Source organism: Tenrec ecaudatus, chromosome X, assembly GCF_050624435.1.
Source record: "Tenrec ecaudatus isolate mTenEca1 chromosome X, mTenEca1.hap1, whole genome shotgun sequence".
In the NCBI taxonomy this organism is placed as follows: Eukaryota; Metazoa; Chordata; class Mammalia; order Afrosoricida; family Tenrecidae; genus Tenrec; species Tenrec ecaudatus.
The window spans coordinates 56608313-56630494 of record NC_134548.1 but is presented as its reverse complement, the minus strand read 5'-3'; the positions used below and the strand labels follow the sequence as shown (position 1 = coordinate 56630494).

At 43.6% G+C, this 22182-nt stretch overlaps 1 protein-coding gene across 2 annotated transcripts in view; it reads left to right on the top strand.

The window, feature by feature from the left end:
• Positions 1-22182, top strand: part of SHROOM4 (shroom family member 4) — a 344627-nt gene that overhangs the window by 270874 nt on the left and 51571 nt on the right. For both annotated transcript variants that reach the window (XM_075538769.1, XM_075538768.1), the window contains 3 exons: positions 8699-8833; positions 11777-14222; positions 21795-21856. In XM_075538769.1, the coding sequence (XP_075394884.1) occupies positions 8699-8833; positions 11777-14222; positions 21795-21856 (2643 nt within the window). The remainder of the gene's footprint in view (positions 1-8698; positions 8834-11776; positions 14223-21794; positions 21857-22182) is intronic.

Genomic DNA, 22182 nt, shown 5'->3' with positions numbered 1-22182 from the left:
GGCCCGTACCACTCCCTCCCCAGACAGGTTCTCACAGGTGAGCTGATCTTCCCTGTAACTGGCTTAGCAGAAAAGGAGACAACAGCTAAGCAAGACCAGACTATTGCTTACTGAGACTGTGCACCGCACATCAGACCCCTGGACAATTGCACTTATGAGCCCTAAATCTTGCAGATGCACGTGTTCATATGCACAATGTCCAAATTGCATAACGTCCTGTCTTATAGACATATACTGGATGTTAAATACTGCATACGTGTGTGCGTATCTACATGCCTATATACTATATCCCCCCTTAGTTAGGTCTTTAAGAAGGGTCTCTGGGTACACAGGCTGCAATGTCCTCAGATGAAACTGGCTAGTAATGATGTGCGGATTAGACGTCTTAGGCCCTCATCGTGACCAAACCACTTTTCCCCTCTTCAGTCAGATAAACAAGATATGCATTGTTCTGTCCACCGTCCTGTTGGTGGACTCCCTTCCTGTTGAGTCAGCCAGAACCAGCTCTGGCTCCTTCATGTAGGGCAGGTGAAATACGCTATTTGGTGCAAAGGAGTCTGGAAGAGCCACAGAAAAAAAGGAGGTAATCAAGTACATAATTTGTTCCTACTTATCCAAATACTGTCAAAAGAAGAAAAAACGTCTCCAGTAGGTTATGAGCTAGAGCGCAGAACTCTAATTCTCTTCCTGGTTGTCCCTCATGTCAAGTGTTTCTTGAGGGGTCTACCAGGAGCCAGGCACAGAGACAGTACCGTCAGCTATCGTGGTAGCATCAAAGTAGGAGAACTCTTTCCAGAATTTGTTCATTTCTAAATGAACACCTGTCACAAGGGTTTTATGAGAACTCTTCTTGGAGCCGGCTCCTGGCTTATCTGCTACTTCTGCCACATAATCCACTGTCCTCTGCCCTTCTGTGGAGTTCTTATCCTTTGAATACTTGGAAAAGAAGCACTTATCTTTCCTTTCTCCTTTATAATCACAGAGGTGGTTATACATGTTCAGGTTATCTGGAATTCAGCTCTGCTAAGAGGAAAGGATTCCTCTTTGCACTCTATCTTCCCCCAATCCCAAACTAACCAAACTGCGTAAGTCTCTCTTGTCTCCTTTGTCCCAAAATTCTCCAGTATATGTTGTCTGTGCCTTCCAGCCTGTCACCTTATCTGGTAGCTGTACACCCCTTCCACTCCAGCCTGCCTCCATGCCTTAGCTCACCAGACTACTGATAGTGCTACCAAATATGTTACGCTTGATTTTGTTAGGAAGTGAAGATCAACAAGTCTTATCAAGCCAGTACTCATTTGGGCAAGAATACTGAGTGGAAGGAGTAAGAACAATGATGGACCAGAAGATTAGGTCAGTTGGGAGACTCATGCCTAGGTATCCGTGATAAGAGGCTGTTTTCCTCATGCTGTTTCAGACCAGAAGCTAAAATGGGTTAATTCCTGGGTGCTGCCATTCCAAATGTGGTCATGACAGCAGCAGCTGCAGTAGCATCGCTCTGGGTCTTGTTAGAAACTCATAAGCGGGGTCTCACTTCAGATATACTTAATATGTATTTGAACAAGACCCCCCCAGGGTAATAATATTCCCACTAAAGTTTCAGAAACATTTCCCTAGAGTACCAAATCTGACTTTCAAAGTCTCTCTTAAGTATCTGCTTCTCTTCCATTTTCATTTGGGTTGAAGTTATCACTTTTTTCTTGCTAGCAATATATTTTACTTTTTCAGTAGTCAACAATATTAATAACAAAAACCTATTTTGAACACCTGCCATGTGCCAGGGTCATTTTACAAATGAGGAAATTGAGACTGTGTTTTACCCAAGGCCAAAAATCTAGTGAATTATAAAGGAGTTTCAAAGCCAGATCTATAAGCCTCCAAATATCTCAAGCTGTCATCTATGGTACTTGTAATGATGAAAGGAAAGCTCGTGGCTTCTCTTGGATGGCACCTGCTTTTTATAGAATATACAAAGTCTATCTTACTTCCCGATGAGGTACAAAGAGCAGAGAAGAAGGGATCTGGCATACTTCTTATCCTCCGAGGACGAATATTATGATGAGGGAAAGCCCAACTCTTTTTTTTTAATCGTTTTATTAGGGGCTCATACAACTCTTATCACAATCCATACATACATCAGTTGTGTCAAGCACATCTGTACATTGATTGCCCTCATCATTCTCAAAACATGTGCTCTCCACATAAGCCCCTGGCATCAGGTCCTCATATTTCTCCTCCCTCTCCACTCTCCCCTCCCTCATGAGCCCTTAATAATTTATAAATTACTATTTTGTCATATCTTGCTCTGTCCGGTGTCTCTCTTCACACACTTTTCTGTTGTCTGTCCCCCAGGGAGGAGGTCACATGCAGATCCTTGTAATCGGTTCCCTCTTTCCAACTCACTCTCCCTCTACTCTCCCAGTATCGCCACTCACACCACTGGTCCTGAAGGGATCATCTGCCCTGGATTTCCTATGTTTCCAGTTCCTATCTGTACCAGTATACATCCTCTGGTCCAGCCAGACTTTCAAGGAAGAATTCGGATCATGATAGTGGGGGGGGGGGGGAGGATGCATTTAGGAACTAGAGGAAAGTTGTATTTTTCATCGGCGCTACATCACACCTTGACTGGCTAGTCTCCTCCATTAGACCCCTCTCAAGGGGATCTCCAGTGGCTGACAAATGGGCTTTGGGTCTCCACTCTGCACTCTCCCACTCATTCACTATGGTAAGATTTTTTTGTTCTGATGATACCTGATCCCTTTGACACCTCGTGAGCACACAGGCTGGTGTGCTTCTTCCACCATGTGGGCTTTGTTGCTTCTGAGCTAGATGGCCGTTTGTTTACCTTCAAACCCAAGGAAAACCAAATGGTGATACCAAGGTCTGTGGACATCTTTTGGAGCCCTGGTCTAAGTTTCAGCTATAGCTGCAAGGATCAAGCCCAGTGTTACCCTTTCCAGATGTGGAAACAGAAGCCCAGAGTTAGGGAGTGAGTTGCCAGAAGTCAGAATGAATTCAAATTTGAACCAGAGATCCTGATTCCAAGCACTACTCTTCCAGCATTGCTAAAGGATCGCTTTTCTAGAGCTGGAGTTTCTGGTGGTAAACAAAGTTCTTGGTTCTGTTTCAGGTAACATATGGCTAAGAATGTATTGTGAGCCTTCGCATCTTGGCTATTGTAATTTGCCTACACATTGAAAAATGCCTTGCCTCTAATAAAGTCAGCTGTAGCGATACTTCCCTTGACTTGGAGGTTGCTAGGCCTGGCTGATCTAGGCTTTCCTTTATTGAGGCCCAGAAGATTGGCGGAGATGGCTGGGTGGGGTCAGCTCAGTCCAGGAAGCACAGGAATTCTTTTAAGTGTATTTGTCTGGGGTATTTTTCTTTCTCACTTAAGTGTATTTTTAAAAATTCTTTTTAGACACCCTCTTTATCTTTCCCAAACATCATTTCCTTGCTCTTTTCCTGAGTTCTTTCAGTGGCTGGGGGCCCAGCCTCCTTATTGGCCACTGAGTTGTGGAATGGGGCGGGCCAGGGCTCAGAGGTTGGAGCAGGGAACAGGAGGGCTATTTATGCTACTGGGACTGCCTTTCATCCCTCCCTTTGCCACCCGGGTGCTGGCTGGTTCCTGGAGTAATGGCTTTACTCCTATCCAGGTCATAGAACTGACTTTCATTACCCACGGCTGTGGCTACAGCTAGGCCTGATCACGCTGATGGCTCCATCATGCTGATGGTCATACCTTTCTTTCAGTGCCACTTTTCTCTGTTCTTGAAACAGGGACTTGACTGTCCCTGAGTATTGTGGATCACATTCAGAATCTTGAGCGGCTGGCCCTTCGCCTCAAGAAGTCTTCACTGGAGGGCAGATGGACCCCAACTAAGGCAGAATCCAGCCTGAAGAAGGAAGCCATGAGGGCTGGCCTGTTGAATGAGCTGGCAGGACACCCAGCTCTCTCCTAAGACATCTCTCCATCCTGGGTAGTTTTCATGGTAGGTACAACCAGTAGCCATGGCTGCCATGGTTGCTGTCCCTTTATCCTGTTTGCTTTCTTTCTTCAACTTCCCTTTTTGCTTTGTAAAACTCCATATTGGGATGATGGACGATGGCGATGTGTTTGATGGTAGTACCTGAACTAATCCTAGGAGAAAGGGCAAGCGCCAAAGTCATTACTGTCACAACCAGACCTGAAGCTGCTTGGTTTGGTCGTTGGCATGTTCTTACTTTTCTGCTGATTGCGCCTCATTTACCTTCTTCACTGCCCAAGGAGAGAGGGGCTAGTTAAAACTTTAGACTTACTGAGCCCTTCCTTGTCTAACTGCTCTTTAAAGGGATGGCTATGAGAAGCTTAGTATGGCTGACCTGTTTCAGACAGACCACTCTGGGAAGATGGGGCTGTTTGGCATCCTTCCTATGAAAGGCTGGAAGATCTGGGCTTTGATCCCTGGTTTTGAGTCTTATGTTATCATCTGTGTGCTCTTGACAAATCATTTAAACTTTTTCTGCCTATATTCCTCATATGTGAAGTCGGGAAAAAATTAATAAGACTTTACCACATGGAGTTGGAGTAAGGATTAATCAGCCAGTGCGTAAAAAGTGGCTTCATGTATGACACCACAAAAATTTAATAAACACTTCCTTTTTTAAGATTATAGAATACTTATATGTCAGGTGCTATGATGGGTGATCTCACGCATGAGGAATGCGTTTAACCCAAACCAAGATTTGTGAGAAAGAGATTGTCATTCTTCCCAGTTTCCAAGTGATGGAACTGCTACTTAAGTTGCAGTTGCCCAAGGTCACGCCACTAGGATTAGAATGTGTATACTGGCTCCAAGTCTAAGGTTGTTCAGGAATAGTAACAGACCAAATATTAGACAATATTGACACTTTCTCCTCCTTTCCCAAACAAGAACTAGAAGGCTTCAGTTCTGGACCCTTCAGCTTAGATTTTTTTTTTAAGTTTCTTCCAATGTTCCCAGAATCCCCATTGTCCTTCCTCTGTCTCCTTTGGGACTGTTACCCACTCCTGAAAACTTCCTGACGAGAGTGAGAGGTTTTGTGAAGGAAGCGATATGGCAGAGCCTTGACAGTGCAGGCAGACAGATCTGTGTCGTCATAGTGGGGTAATGCTTGGACTATCGAGTAGGACAAGTCTGAGATAATAGCCATTAGCGTAGTGCCTAAAATCTATTGACAACCTTCTCTGTGCTGCACACTTTAACAATATTATCTCTAACCCCACAATAGCTTAGCAAGTTCGAGAGTATGCTTTCCTTTTTCATATAAGAAAACCGAGACCCAGAAAAGTTACATGACTTGAATAAAAATCACTGTAAAGCTAGTATGTAAACCTGGGCTTTTTCTCTTGCTTTTTGTCTCATTGCATACTAGCTTGGTATAGTTGATGGCATAATATTTCAAACCAAAAAGACTCCCTACCATCAAACAGTTTCCACCTCATAGGGACCCTATAAGAAAGGGTAGAAATGCCCCTGATTGTCCAAAACTGTAACTCTTTATGGGAGTAGAAAGTCTTTCTCCAGAGGAGCAGCTGGTGGTTTTGCACTGCTGATCTTGGAGTTAGTAGTCCAACATGCAAGACTAACATATATGAAGTGGTGATAACCAATATAAAATATCATAGCATTATAAGCTAAATTCTGAAGAATGGATTAAACAGGGCACGCACCATGGAAGAAATACTATTAGAGTGATACCTTGAATGTGTAGGGTTTAGATTAACAAGATAAGGAGGGCATTCCAGGCAGAGGTTACAGTTGTAGAATTGACTAAAATTGTTTAGGACTCGCTAGATCTGGTTTGAGCAATTGCTTTGCACTAGTGATCTATATAGGGCTTCCAAGGCTGGAACTCTTTATAGGAGTAGCTAGCCCCATCTTTTTGCCAAGAAGCGGTTGGTGAGTTTGAACTGCCAACCTTGTGGTAAGCTGTCCAACACTTACCCAACATGCCACCAGAGTTCCTAGGGAGATAGTATTATCTTCATTTTACTGCTGTGAAAATGGGCTCCCCGAAGTAAATTAACCTTACTAAAAGAACAACTAATAAATTATGGAGCTTGAATTCAAAGCAAGACAATCCAACTGCTGAGACTGTGCCAGATTCTACTGGAAAAACAACAGGACAAACAATGGCCCAAAGAGTCACAAAGGGATGGAGCTGGCATAGGGTGTGACTGGAGCAGAGATGAGAGATGGACTGGATGAATAAACTTAGTTTTTGAATGTCAGACCTGTTTCCATTTGATGAAGGATAAGACATTGGTCAGTTAATGCTCTTCAATAGATAATGCCCCAATTCAGCTAATGGTTGAGGTGATCTAGTCTAAAATAAGCGATTGAATGTGAAACAAGGAGAAACTGGCCATGTTTTGCACATAAAATGTGTAAGACCTGGACTAGAACAAGAGGTGTTGGTAGTGAACACTGTGGAAGAAAGGTATCATTCTATGGGGTGGGATAGACAGAGAAGACAGGAAGAGAAAGGAAGGAAAGAGAGAGGTGAGAAATGGAGAGAAAGGTAAAGGAATCCAGAGAGAGATCATTAAAGAAAACTCGGTCGAACTTGGTCAGGATTGGAATGTTGGGGAGATAGGGGTATCAGGGCTGACTGCCTATGTTTTAAGTCCTGGGCTCAGGAGCATTTTAGGAATCCTGAATGTGGAAGAAGGAGCCACAATAGGGGATGCATCTTGCCTTCCACTGTATCACCAAGGCCTAGTAACATGTCTGGTACATGGGAGATACTATATAAAAAGTTGGTGATGGAACAAATACTAGAAAACAGCAACTGAAGAGCTTTCCCAGCATCAGGGCTCTGTGTGCGAGACTCTGGAGCAGGTGCCGCCCCAGGCCAGCTTGCATGTTTAGCCTCTGTAATCCATATTAGAAAATGTGATTGCCAAATAGGGTCTTCATCTGATTTTCCTCTCCCCAAAATCGTAGCCACTGATACTAAGCTGTGGCATACAGCTTCTTTTACCCTTACAATTGCATACCCTAGTGGCTAGACTGCTTCCATCGGATCTGGATTCCCCCTCCCTCAAAGTCAATTTCTTCTCTGAACTCTCATTTTAGGCCTCAGCCCTAGAGAGTTTTGCACTACTTCTATCTTTCAGGGAAAAGGGCGTTTCAAGCTAGGATTGAATCCTCCAGCTTAATTGTGTCTAGTGTTGATGAGAGTTAGACTTAATTTATCCCATTTTATAATAAGCATATTAAAAACAGGGGATTTCGGCATTCTATGATGTTCACCTTCCCAACACGATCGCTGAAGACAAAATAGTTGCATAAGCAAATGTGGTGAAGAAAGCTGATGGTGCCCGGCTATCAAAAGATATAGTGTCTGGGATCTTAAAGGCTTGAAGTAAACAAGCGGCCATCTAGCTGAGAAGCAGTGGAGTCCACATTGAAGGAACAGACCAGCCTGTGTGATCACGAGGTGTCAAAGGGATCAGGTGTCAGGCATCGAAGACCCAGAACAAAATCGTACCCAATGTGAATGGGGGTGGGGGAGTGGCATGGAGTAGAGACCCAATGCCCATCTGTAGACAATTGGACATCCCCTTACAGAGGTGTCATAGGGAAGAAATGAGCCAGTCAGGGTGCGGTATAGCACCGATGAATCACACAACTTTCCTCTAGGTCTTTGGTGCTTCCTTCTCCGCACTATCATGGCCCTCTCCCCCTTCCTTTCTCCCTCATTCTATCCTCCATCCACACTAACATGCCCCACATGTGCTCTGTCCTGTGCCATTTTTCCCACTCACAAAGGTGGCATCTGTTCATGTGAAGGATGTCAAGGGGCACGGACTGTTCCTGCCTAAAACAGTAAGTGCCAGTGTTGTGGATGCAGGCTACAGCATCGAACAGAACCTGTGGCTGCCTTCAGGTCCTTAGCCTCAGACTTTTTTCCCTAACCAGGTCTACTGAGCAACCAGTCTTCTTTCTCACCCTAACACTGTGTCCTTCCCTTTGTTCTATTTTCTCTCACAAAACGTGGGGTACCCCCTCCCTATCTGATAGGACTTGCTTGTAAACTCAGGTGTCTCACCTCAGTGCCTATCTGAACCATCACACTTTCGATGCCTTTACCCCACTGTGTTTTAATTAGCTGTGGATCTTTCACTAGGCTGTTGTAAGCTCTCAAAGGCAGAGACTGATTAATCTCTGTAGTTTCAGAGGCACATGTAGATGGTACACGGTAAATATAGGTCTGAATGGGTGAAAATTGGAGAATCCTCAACACTGTATGATTTGCTGAACTTCTTAATAACTCATTCCTTTCTCAGAGAGAGATGGGAATATCAGTCACATTGAATATTTTTTCTCTAAAGGAAGTGAAGGTAGGCTCACTGTTCGTTGGCCTGGAGCACCCATATATTCTACAAATATTTATTAAGTATCAACTAGGTGTGCACTGTTGTTTATACTTGGAACAAAAGAGCCCCCGTGAAACTGACATTCTGAACCTCCAGAAATCACCTTTAAGATGAAGGAGGAGGCTCGAATACTGAAAGCTGAATAAAGACCAGTAAGATTCCCACACCCACCAACTCCTTGCAAGACATTCTACTTCATTTAAGGGAAAGAAGGGGTGGGGCGGAAGCTGCTTGGGAAGTGATTTCAGCTCTGGTTCCCCAAGCTAACTTCCTGTCCCTTCCCTGCTGTAGGAGAAACACCCCTGTCTGTAGGCCGCATTCATGGCATGTGGCCAAGCTGCTGGACGGATGCCCTGAAGTGGCCACCACCATGCATTACCCTTCTGAAGCCTTCAGTTTGTCCTGGCATTCAGGTTGCAACACAAGGTGAGTCTGGAGCCCTCCTCCCATGGTGGGCTTGCAGGTAAACAACCAGGCAAGTTTTTATCTGGTCCAATCCCTGTTGGCTTTTATAGTGCCTTGAGTAGTATAATGGGCCGGGAGCTGGGAGTCTAGAGAGCCTGAGTTCTAGTCCTCATCTACCAGGAACTCTCTATGTGACTTTGGGCCAGTTCTTTGCCTTCTAGAATTTTTCCATATAATACTTATTTACTTGGCTTACAAGTCACCACACTCTCTTGCCTTCAATCCTATTTCCCTGACTCTCTTTCTCAGTCTCTTTTCCTGTTTCCTTCCCTGGCCTTTTAACACAGAAGGAGCCTAGCACTCCGTTCTAGTCCTCATCCTGTCCATACAGACTCACTGGTGATCTCATCCAGTGTTACCACCTCTGCCACCGAGCCAAAGACTTCAAAATGAAGACTTTCTTAAACAGTAGTGTCTCACTGCAATGAGGATTACCCTATTCATGGTCTTTGGTGTGGGGCTTGTGGTATCTGTTGTTGAAACGTGTTCCCAGAAGAAGTAGAACACCTTTACAGCAACCTCAGAGACACCAAACTGCTAGCATAAGCTACCTTTTCCATTTTACAAAAGATCTTCCCTTTATGATAGAGCGTCTGCTGAGGAGGCTGGGGAGCTAAGGATTGATTTTTTTCCCCCTCCATTTATCAACTATTTGACATTCGAAGCCAAGGGCTTAGAACACAGGTAGTTTTGTTCTGGACATACTGTCAGGAGAGACCAGTTCCTAGAGAAAGACATTAGACTTGGTAAAGAAAAAGGGCAGCGAGAAAAAAAAAGGAAGACCCTTGACAAGGCAGATTGACATGGCGGCTGCAACATTGGGCCCAGGGATAGGAACCCTTGTGAGGATGGTGCAGGATCGGGCAGTGTTGCCTTCCACTGGGCACAGGATCGCTGTGTGTTGGCACCAACCGAGTGCACCTTACAACAGCCTATTTTGAACATAGTTTCTGTTTGAGTCAGGGGGTGGTTTTTGTTTTATTTTTCAGAAGGCAAGATGACGGGATGAACAGCAAGGCCCCTTGCCAAGAAGGAATTGATGAATTATCAGCCTAGAGGCCATGAAGCAGACAGGCTAAGGACAAGGCAGCGAACAAGAAGTAGGGGAAGTTAGCCCAAGCCTCATGGTGTCCTGTCACACCTCTAGCCTTCTGGACTCTGCATTTCTGAGAGCAGCCTAAAGCCTATAGGGATTTAGCCATGGGGAGTTCCTGGCATAACTTGGCTCAGTTTGCTTTTGCATGTGGGAAGCAGTACTTAAAATTCAAAATAGTAGCCTCTCTAACCCCTTCCTTTGTCTCCCCAATTTAGCTTTGGCATGGAGGATGAGGGAGACATGAACAGCAGGGGCCAATAATGTATTAATAATAGCAGGAGAGAATATTGCTTATAGCAACAACCACCACCGTGATAGCAGCAACTACCGTGTACTGAACCTTCGCTAGGTGCCTGATGGTGACAAGGGCTTTAGGTTTATGATCTTATACACAGCAACTTTATGATATAGCAATCATCATCATCTTGTAACCAAGGATATAGCAGATGAACAGCACAGAGCCCTGGGTTCAAATCCCAACTTTGCTTTTTAAATAGTGAGTTTTTTGGTTTACTTTATAATCGAGACGCTTCCATTTTCACAAATGTAAAAAAAAGATAACTTTTCTCCTTCTGCATGACATACTATGTCATAAAGTTCCTGGCACATTGTAAGTCTCCAGTAAATGGTCAGGATTACTATCATCAAGAAAAGAAGAACGGGGGACACCTAAATTTGATTGATCTCTCTGACACTTGCTAACTGGATTATCTTGAGAAAACCACTTCCGCCCAAACAGTTCTCTTTGCTCTGCTTGTTTCACACCAGTGATTCTCAAAAGTATGGGCTTTGGGCCAGCCAGTCCATCATCATCTGGGAACTTGTTAGAAGTGTAACTTTTTAGGTTCACTATAGGCCAGCGATTCTCAACCTGTGGGTCGCGACCCCCTTGGAGGTCAATTTACCCTTTCACAGGGGTCACCCGATTCATAACAGTAACAAAATGACAGTTATGAAGTATCAATGAAAATAATTGTATGGTTGGGGGTCACCACAGCATGCGGAACTGTATGAAAGGGTCACGGCATTAGGAAGGCTGAGAAGCACTGATATAGACAAAACTCTAGGAGTGAAACCCAGAAAGCTGTGCTTTAATAAGCCTTCCATGGGATGTGATGTGCAGTAAATTTTGAGAAACAATAGTTTACAAGATGATCTGCCTGAAATTGAACCCGTTTTGGAAGGCCCCTCACTAATGCTGATTTTCGATGATATCTTCCCTGGCAGAAAACTGTGAGAGGACATCCCAGCGGCAAGTCTAGACTCGATGGTAACAGGGAAACAAAATACAACCTCCGTGGAATGCTCACACTTTCAGTCTTTGGAAGATTCCTTATGCTGTCTTGTGCCTATCTCCTTAGCTCATCGCTCATCAAGCCTACTTATTTTCCATTTTCCTGTCTTTCTTTCTTTTTAAAAAAATAAAGTTTTATTGTATTTCCAGCGAAAGTTTACAAAGCCTATTAAGTTTTCCTTTGCCAATTTCTATACAATTTGTTCAGTGCCATTGGTTACATTTTTTTCCCATTCCAAATGAAAGCACAAAATAATTTTAAAAATTAGAACTAATTAAGTATGAGGTAAAGGCATAGCAAATAATGATGTTAAATTTTACCCTAACTATATGTGTAATAATTCACTTTCTGATATACTCTGTGGGCAGGGTTTCCCCATCCCTGGCCTTTTTGCCTTGCCTCCCTCATGTATGGCATACGTTCCTCGAGCTTGTCCTGCCTTGCAAGGCTGCCCAGGGTGGGAACGGGATGTGGTGGTTGCGCTGTCTAACCAGCGTGTCCTGTGTCTTCCAGCGACGTGTGTGTGCAGTGGTGTCCACTCTCCCGGCACTGCAGCACGGAGAAAAGCAGCTCTATTGGTAGCATGGAGAGCCTGGAGCAGCCAGGTCAGGCCACTTACGAGGGCCACCACCTGCCCATTGACCAGAACATTGACCCCAACCAGCGTGACTCGGCCTACAGCTCCTTCTCTGCCAGCTCAAATGCCTCTGACTGCGTTCTTTCCCTCAGGCCAGAGGAGCCGGCCTCTGCAGACTGCATCATGCAAGGCCTAGGGCCAACTAAGGTCCCCAGTGGTCGGCCTAATGTGGCTGAGATCTCAGGAAGTAGCCGACGCACTAATGGGAGCCACCTGATGGCCAGTTCCCAGCTGCCATCCCGCCCACAGGACAGTCACCACGCGAAATCTGGCAAAGCAGCAAGGGGCCCACCCCAACCTCCAGTGAGGCGAGATAGCCTTCAAGCCTCCAGGGCCCAGCTCCTCAATGGAGAACAGTGCAGTGCGCCCGAGCCGGCGGACTCCTTGCAACAGAAGGAGAAACTGAGCCCAGAGACCATCTTGTCCCCAGGGAACCCGAAAAGGTTTTACTGCCTCAGTGGTCAAGACCAAGTGAAGAATGAGGACCATCAGAATTGTGAGCCCAGTCAGCCTCCTGACTCCAATCAGCAGGGTTCTGAACATCTGCTGACGGAGGCCTCAACCCGAGGTGCTGGTTACCCCCAAGCCTATGACAAGGCTTCCAGCAAAGGTCCCAGCGCACTGCACAAAGCTTCAGGAGAGCGAGCTAAGGCTTCCTTTGCCGGCAATGCTCCGCACCTCACAAGGTCCTCAGAGCACCGCCATAGTGCCCCTGAGCAGCTCCTGGCATCACACCTCCAGCACGTGCACCTTGAGATTAGGGGCAGCAATGGGGTGGAGCGCTCATCAGGACACGATGGACACCGGTGGACCCTCTCCCCCCTGCATAGCAGCCGCACAGGGAAGAAAAGTTCATGTGCCCTTGTCGGGGGAACCCAGGAGAGGAAACTCAGGCTAAATGAGGATGGGCCTTCGAGTTCTGAACACCAGAGCCCAAGCAGTTCTCCTTATGGAGATACTGGTGGACACCCTCCAGAAAGAGGCTTTCTCGACCCAGAGAGCTCAGGCAGTGGGTTCACAAACCAGCAGCCCCCTGCCTCTGGCTCCCTTGTTCAACCAACCAGAGACTGTTCTTCCACCATTAAAGTAGCCAGTGGCACAAAGGCGGTTGAAGAAGTTGGCAATGAACCCAAGGAGTATGGCCAAATGGGTAGTAAGCGAAGTGGAGGGACTCGGGGTCGCTCCATCCAAAACCGGCGCAAGAGTGATCGTTTTGCTACCAATTTGCGCAATGAAATTCAGCGGAGGAAGGCCCAGCTCCAGAAAAGTAAAGGTCCTTTGTCACAGTTGTGTGACACTAAGGAGCCAGTTGAAGAGACTGAGGAGATTCCCGAAAGCCCCCCACTTCCCGACTCTAACCCATTCCTTCTATCTTCATATAAAAAACCACCTAGCCCCAGAGACAAGCACTTAAACAAGAGCATGATATTCAGGGCTAGATCTTCAGAATGCCTTAGTCAAGTCCCTGAGATCCATGAATCTAGAACAGGCCTCGAGAGGCCAGTAAGCCCTAATCAGAAGTCTAGCCAGTCTTCTTCGGGCCTGAACACTTGGTGGAAAGCTGAACCAAGCTTCTCAGACTACGAGAAAGCAAATGCTCGCCATGGCGTACGGGGAGGTCACTGGCGGTGGGCTCCAGAGCCTAACCCCCAGCCCCACGTCACTCTAGCCCTGGGTAGCCCTTCTGATGCAGGTGACAACAAGGGATTGAAGGCTTCTGCTGCCCAAGCTGGGGAAGACGCCATCCTCTTGCCCGTGGCAGACAGAAGAAAGTTCTTTGAAGACAGTAGTAAATCTTTGTCCATGTCCCATTTGCCAGGTTTAACCACTCACAGCAGTAAGAATTTCACCCAGAGAACAAAGCCTATGAACCCGACCTTCCAGTCAATGAGCTCCAGCTATAGAGACTTGAGACGCCATCCCATGGACAAAGCATATCATTCCACAGACCAGTCATATCATTCCACGTCACCCCTTGAGTTAGAAAGTCCCACTTACCCTGAATGCGTTGCCAGCAAAGGCCTGGAACAAACCATGTGTAGTAAGCCGCTGCACTGCGGCGATTATGATTACTGCGGCGCGTACTCACACTCCCCCAGGATCCATGGGGCTGTGGCCCACGACGCTTGCGTTTACTGTTCAGGGGAAATCTGTCCTGCCTTCCTAAAGAGAAATATGATACCGAACTGCTACAACTGCCGATGCCACCACCACCAGTGCGTCCGGTGTTCGGCTTGCTACCATAGTCCTCAGCATAGTGCCCTGGACGATGGCAGTTTGGCACCTGGCAACACTTGGAAACCCAGGAAGCTGGCCCTGCAGGTGAGAACTTGGTTTTTGGATGGGTGAGCATCATTATTCCCTTCATGAGGAGGAAGCTAGGAAAATCCTTTTAAAATAGAATAACTATGCTCTCCTAGAACTATAGCCCCCTGGCTTCAAAAGGTGGCATCCTAGGAACCTTGAACAAGACACGCGGTCACCAAAATTGTAGTGTTTCACAATGTTTGCCTCATAAAATGACAGAACTGTGATGACTATATAGATCTAATTATAATTATATAGACTATATAATTAATATCTATGTGACCATAAGCAAGGTATTTGATCATTCGAAATTATGTTATCTCTGAGATAAAAAATAATTTTTGCTCATAAAATGACCAGGGCTGTGAAAACAACATCTCTAAAATAATGCTGACCTGATCTATCAGTTGCGATGGTCCAATGCGGTTGTGGATATAAACAGCCAGGCAATAGTATGTGATCCAAAATAGCATTTAATTCCTTCCATCCCCTGCTTCGGAAACTATCTGGTTCTACAAAGTTTGCACTTGCTCCTCTGGTTTTGCTTTCAGAGATACGACTTTTCTCGTTTTCGAAGGTAAATCCTTCTCCCCTGCTCCGGCCAGTCTGTCAGAGACCTGGGTTTAGATTGGCTGCTGCTTCAGGGAGGACCCCACGTGTCCTTGCCATCTCACTGCCAGAGCCCATCCTCCTGGCTTTCCCAGTGCCACCTTTTGGCTGCCTCACTCAACCAGAAATCCATTCCTTAGTAACCAGCCGATATTTCTGAAGTTCTCAATATGAAACTGCTCAATATGTTTCGTTTTCTAAGGGGTTTGAGGAATGAAAGAAGCCTCACACAAGAGTACGTAGTGTTTGATTTCTTTATTTTTTTGTATATGAAAGTTTAATAATTATTAGTAAATAGAAAATTATAGAAATTAACATAGAGAAAACACTAGAGGTCGAATATAATTTCTCAGAAATAACTCTGTTAGAAACTGGCTTTATTTTCCATCCATATTCTACTTTTTTCATTTTCCTTGGGTTTTTATTGATGTTCCCTCTATTTGAATCTTCTCCTGGTTACATTACCTAAAATTTTAATAATTTAGAAAGTCATTTCAATCAATGCTACATGATTATCACAGTCTAGCATTCTTTTTTTAATCGTTTTATTGGGCGCTCATATAACTCATCACAATCCATGTATCAATCAATCAATCAATCAATCAATCAATCAATCAATCGTGTCAAGCACATTTGTACATTCATTTCCCTCATCATTCTCAAAATATTTGCTGTCCATTTAAGCCCTTGGTATCAGCTCTAAAACAACTATTTTATGGAGAAAGGGGGATCTGAACAGTGGTTACCTATGGGAAGTGACACGGAGTTTAGATGGACTAGGAAAGGGCAGGGGGGAACTTTGTGGGGTGGTAATGATTGTAAGGATATCTGGCTAACGGTTTGAGTTATACTGGTGTATACACTTGTCAAACTCAACGGATGTACACATAATAATTGGGTCTTTCACGGAAAGTACATTTTACCTTAAGATAACATAAGCAAATACTGAACTTTATTTAATTATACATATGCCACCAGACACTGTATATTGAGGCATGCTACTTACTGTTTGGGGCACAAAAAAATCTGCACCAATTTTTCAAAAGTTTAAATCTAAAACCACATGTCTTTGGATGCTACTGTGTATGGTATTGTTTTCTTAATATCATGTTATGATTCTTTGGTGATATTATATAGAAATACAATTGATTTTTGTATCGTGTGTCCTGTGACCCTGTGGAAACATTTATTAGTTTTAGTAGCTTTTTGGTAGATTTAAATCTTTTTCAAAATAGACAATCATGTCTACAAATACAATGAATTGTATTGCTTCCTTTGAGTTATATATGCTTTTGTCCAGGGCAGCCAGTATAACATTGAATAGAAGTGTAAGGATGTACATCGTTGCTTTGTTCCCAATATTTCACTTCTAGATGTGATGTTAGCTAGAGGATTTGCTTAGATGTCATTGATCAAGCTACCCCTTTTTATTCCTGGTTTGCTTTCATTTGTTTTTAAATCAAGACTGTTTCCTTTCTATATCTATTGATATGATCTATCATTATTTGTTTGTTTTTCCTCAGTCTGCTGATATTGTGGATTACATTGATTCTCTAAATTAAGAACTAGAATATCATTCCCAATCCTATTTGGTCATAATGCATTATCCTTTCTATATGTTACCAGATTTGAATTTCTAAAAGTTTGTTAAGAATTTTTACATCTTTGTTGATCAGGTGACCAGGATTCGAGGTCTATAGTTTTCTAGTGATATTTTCGTCTGGTATAAGATAAAAGTAAATTGGGCCTTCTAATATGATCGTGGAAATATAATCCTTTTCAGGAAGAGTTTGCATAGACTATGTATTATTTCGTCCTTAATTATTTGGTATATTTCATTTTAAAGTCTTCTGGGCCAGAGGTTTTCTTTGTGAGAAGGTTTTAAGTCATAAATTCAATGCCATTTATTGATGCAAGGGCTTCAGACGTTTGTGGAAAATGGAATGAAAAGATCATGGGAATTTCCTGCACATTTGGGAATCCCTCTCCTACCTATTCCCTTTGGAGGGAACTGATATTTTGCGTCTTTCAAGGAACTACCCATTCCATTTATGGAGACAAAGTCATTTGCAGCTTACTCTGAAATGCATCCAATAATTAACTTAAGATGAATCGGTGCATGGCTAGAGGGAAGAATAGGTAGACCTATGATTCAGCAAATATAAAGGTATGGCAAAAAATATTGCTGCTCGGCTTGCAGCTCATACATGCGTGCCGTTATTTCTATGTATCATTTTAAACAGGCCTCTGCAATTAGTAGAACTAGCACACTAGTTCTCTCAGCAGTAGGCCTGCCTTTGCCTCTTTAGACCTGATAGAAAATAGGTTCAGAAGCAATAGCTTCACATTTGGGTATTTTGTTTGAAAAAAGTTTATGTGATTTTATGACAATAATATTTGATGTATTTTTGTATAGATAAATGTTAATTACAGAATCTAAGTGGTGGTCCCTCAGGGGAAAATTATTTCAACGTTTCTGGATGTTTGTAAATATTCATAGTAAAATGTTGAATAAAGAAGAGAGAAAATATAACAATAATTTAAGGGCCCTGATGTTGAAAACAGACTATCTGTGTTCAAGTCCCATCTCCAGAAATTATCGTGCTTAAATTTCTTCATCTGAAACATAGGGACAATAACAAGACTTACTTCACAGGTTCATTATGAGAATTAAATGATGTGATGCATGTTAAACACTTAGAACAGTGATTGAAAGAGTAATCACCTTATTGTTTTTTAAAAGTGCATCGATGTGGGGAAGGGTGCTAACATGAAAAATGTCTGCTGAAAGCAGGAACTGCAAGTAAATATAGTAAAGGGGATTTGACGTTGAGGGCGAAGTGATGGCCGCTGACACAGAGGCCTCCGTGATTCTACAAGGCAAGACGTACAATGTGCAGCTTGTAGTAGTTAGCAGCAGCAGTGATGATGTGCCTGTGCTTATAATACCCCCGATCACATTGCACTTTGAGGAAGGGATATATTGGGTTCCTAATGCCTGTTAGAAGGAGCCCTGCAAAGAATGTACAGATGTGCTTTATACAATTGATGTATGTATATGTATGGACTGTGATAAGAGTTGTATGAGCCCCTAATAAAACATTTAAAACAGCAAAAAAAAAAAGGAGCCCTGGTGGTATAGTAGTTACATGTTGGGCTGCGATTGGGAAGGTCAGTAGTTCAAAACCACCAATCACTTCGTGGTAGAAAGATGAGCCTTTCTACTCCCATAAAGAGTTACAATCTCAGAAACTCACAGGGGCAGTTCTACCCCGTCCTATAGGGTCACTCTGAGCCAGCATCCACTTGATGGCAGTCTGTTCGGTTTTTTGAAATGCCAATTAGAGTGACTAAGCCGGGCTGCTTCGACACCAGGCTTCCAGCTATGTGAATAGCTATCTAGGAGCCACTTCATTCTCCTTTCATAACTGCCACCTGAGTCCTTCACCTCCAACCATGGCAATCACTGGCAGCATGGGTTAGGCCAGTCTGGCTCAGAGAAATAATGCAGTTGCTATGCTGACCGTCTGAATTAGGGCTGAATTCTGTTCTTTATGGCCCTTGAAAGAGGTTCGGAGGAGCTAATTGGTTCCTTCTCAGTCCTGTTAATGAGGAAAAATAAAACCAACAAAGATTTTGCAGTTCGTGACAGTTAATTTTATGTACATAATAAGATTATTTCAGCTTAGACGTCGTATGAAGGAAATTATAATAAGAACTCCATTTTACAGCTGAGGAAGCTCAGGCTCAGAGAGGTCACAAATCTAGCAAATGGCAAGCCAGGATTTGGACATAATAAAGATATATAACATTTTGAGAACCTACTGTGCACCAGGTACTGTTATAGCTTATATATATATAAATCAATTAATTTAGTCCTCAAAACAGCAAAGAAATATTTGTTATTATGGTCACCATTATATAGAGGAATTGAGATGAATAAAAGTTGAGTCGCTTGCCTTCATTACATAACTAGTGAAGGGCAGATCTAGGATTTGAATCTGTGTACTCTAGCTTCATGGAGCACTGGTTGCACAGTTTTTAAATGCCTGGCAGCCAAAAGGTTGGGAGTTTGAATCCACCAACTGCTCTACATTGCAGTCGGCTTCTGTAAATATATAGTCTTGGAAACCCCATACGACATTCTACTCTATCTTATAGAGTTGCTATGAGTCGTAATGGAGTGGATGGCAATGGGTTTAATCTAGCTCCAGAGACCACACTCCCAATTGTGCTACACTGAATCCATAAATTGATTGCCAAGCCCAGCACATCTCTCATGGGGCAGGTTTCCTTCTAGTAGCATAATGTCCATCTGGACAGGTAATTCCCCTCCCAATCCCAATGAGCAACAAGACATGGGGAAAGCTGCCTCTTTCAGTCCAAGGGTAGAGGCAATTGTTAGTAACCTAAGGGGCTCCAAAGGAGCCCTGGTGGCATAAAGGTTACAAGTTGGGTTGCTAACCACAAGTTCAGCAATTCGAAACAACCAGCTGCTCTGTCAGAGAAAGAAGAGGTTTTCTACTCCCGTAAAGAGTTACAATCTTGGAAACTCACAAGGACAGTTTTACCCTACCCTATCGGGTCTTTCTGAGTCAGAATTGACTCAATGGCTGTGAGCTTGATTTAGAAGTGGCTCTGGGTTGGGGGTGTGCAAATGATATGGGGATCTGGGAAGGCGGTCAAGAATTGGTGAAATACAATGGTTTAGCTGCTGTTTTTTACTGAGTGCTTCCATGAACTACACAGAGCAGTGACAAGACATCCTGACTCTCATTGTGGATGAACAGTAATGGTGTCTGTGAAGGCAGGAGTGTTTCACAAAGTGCAGCATCTGAAATATATGAGACTAAATATTGTCTGATGTAACAAGTGCAGGCAGAACTTCTGACCCTGTGAAATCTGGATCCAGGAAATAAGTCTGTTGTTTCCATTACCAAACTCAATGTCATTGAGTTGACTCCAACTGATAGTGACCCTACAAGACAGGGTAGAACTGGCCCCTGTAAATTTCTGAGACTGTAACTCTTTATGAGAGTAGAAAGCCTTGCCTTTCTCCTGTGGAGCTAGTGGGTTTGAATTGCTGACCTTGTGGTTAGCAGCCTAACACATAACTACTGTGCCACCAGGGCTCCTTTGCCATTACCAGTTGCAATCAAATTAATTCCAATTCATTCAAATGGCACCTTCATTTATGTCCCTCCTTATATACTTTAGAGATTAATGGCTGGGGCCTTCTGGTAGGAAATTTTAGGTCTTTCTTCTGTGGTGCCTCCAAATTTGGGGCCAGCAACTAAACATGTTAGTGGTTTGCAGCACCCAAGGACTCCAATATTTTCTACCAAAAAAACGTAGCCATCAAGTTTCTTCTAACTTAATATTGACCCCATGTGTTACTGAGTAGAACTGTGCTATAGCCCACTTCAGAATTTTCTTGACTGTAATATTTATGGAAGCAGAGCACCAGGCCTTTCTTCTTCAATGTCAATAGATGGCTTTGGAATGCCAACTTTCTAGTTTGTGTTGTTGTTAGGTGCCATCAAGTTGGTTCCAACGCATAGCAACACAATGTACAACAGAACAAAATGCTGCCCAGTCTTGTGCTATCCTCTGTAATTTTTCTATTTCAGCCCATTGAGGCCGTCATTATGTCAATCCATGTCTTCTTTACCAAGGAGACTGGTCTCTCCTGATAACCTATCCAACAGAGTCCACATAGGACTTGTGAGACCCACGTAGTTGTATCAAAAACTTCTTTCTTCTTAGATTTTAATGTGCCTTCCATTACTGAAAGAAAGCATATTTTATTAACATAAACTTCAAAGCAAAAAGGGAAAAAAAAGAAATTCCATTGTGAAATGGTTAACCAGGTACCTTAGGAAGGCCTACTGGAACAAAGGTAATAAACATTGGAGAAAAAGATAGTTTTAAAGCGGTTTAGGAAGAAGTATGCATTGCTCTTGGGCTAAGTTCTAGGCATTTGGGTAGAATGTGCTGGACAGAAAGTCAGAGATGGTTGGCATTCAGTTGGGAAGTAGACTAAGAAAGTAGGGGCATTTTTACTAATGGTGCATATGGTTCAGCTCTTAGGTCAAATTCATTGTCATTGAGTCAATTCTGACTCATACTGATGCTATAGGACAGAATCAAACTGCACTTGTGGGTTTCTGAGTTTTTGAATATTTATGGGATTAGAAAGTCTAATTTTTCTCCAGTGGAGTGGTATGTGGTTTCAAACTGCTGGTCTTATGACCATTAGCCCTACTAGTAACCGACTATTCCACCAGGGCTCCTTGGCTTGACTTAGAAATGATTGCTTGTCCAAAGCCCTGCAGGAAAAACAATACCCAGGTAGAGACTCTACTGTTGGGAATGTGGCACTCCAGTTTCCAAAAGTAAGCCCATTTCAATGTCCTCTGTCTTCAAAGAGGAGGAGGAAGAAGCATTGCATTACAGGTGAGGTGTGCTGCCATGCTCCACACCTCTCTTGGCCTGGGAAGGCGTAACAGTAGCAGCAACTTTAGACCACAAAGCCCTCTCAAGGATAGAGCTTCCAAGAAGATACTTTCTATGTTGGAAGGAGCAAGGTGAATTATCTGGTTCACCCTGCAGAGAAATAAGAAGAGTCAGAACAAACAGCAAATATATTAAACTCGTTTTTCACATTTGGGAGTATAGTGGCGAAAGAGGGTGAAAGGCAGAGTTTCTGGACCACACTATCCAAGTACTGGAGTACTTTCTTAGTCTCTGCATGCCTCTATAACAAACCAGCAGGCCTCCTGACAGAAAGACTGCCTTATGGGTATATATTTCTATAGTATATCCAGGAGATTAGAAAGGACCAGTTCCTAGTGGACTGGCTAGGAACAGACTCATGAGCACTGGCTAGGAACAGACTCATGAGCTCTTCACATTTTTCAGGCTGTCTAGATACCTGCTTCTTAGAGCTCACTAACTTATCAGAACTTTACTTTGCAGGAATTTCCTGGGGACAAATGGAAACCAATAACAGGAAACAGGAAGACCAGCCAGTCAGGGAGGTAAGTGACTATTCAGGGAATTGGGGTGAGTTAATGCCTCTGGGAGTTCTGTAGGAATTAGTAAAACCTTCTGTTTGCTTAGTTTCCTTTGAGGAAACTGGTCTGGTATCCATACCAATGGTGTGATGTCATAGATGTAATCTAGCCTGTCCCCAGACAGCTGGACTACAGACTAGATTGACCGCATTTTTAAAAACACAGTCCTTGGGCAGTATTGTGGAACATTGTACCTAATAGTTCAGAGGCTGGAGACAGTCTTGCATAGGCATAACATTATGTGGGACCAAGTGTTGACAGAAATGAGAAGACAGAAACCCGCCTGCCTT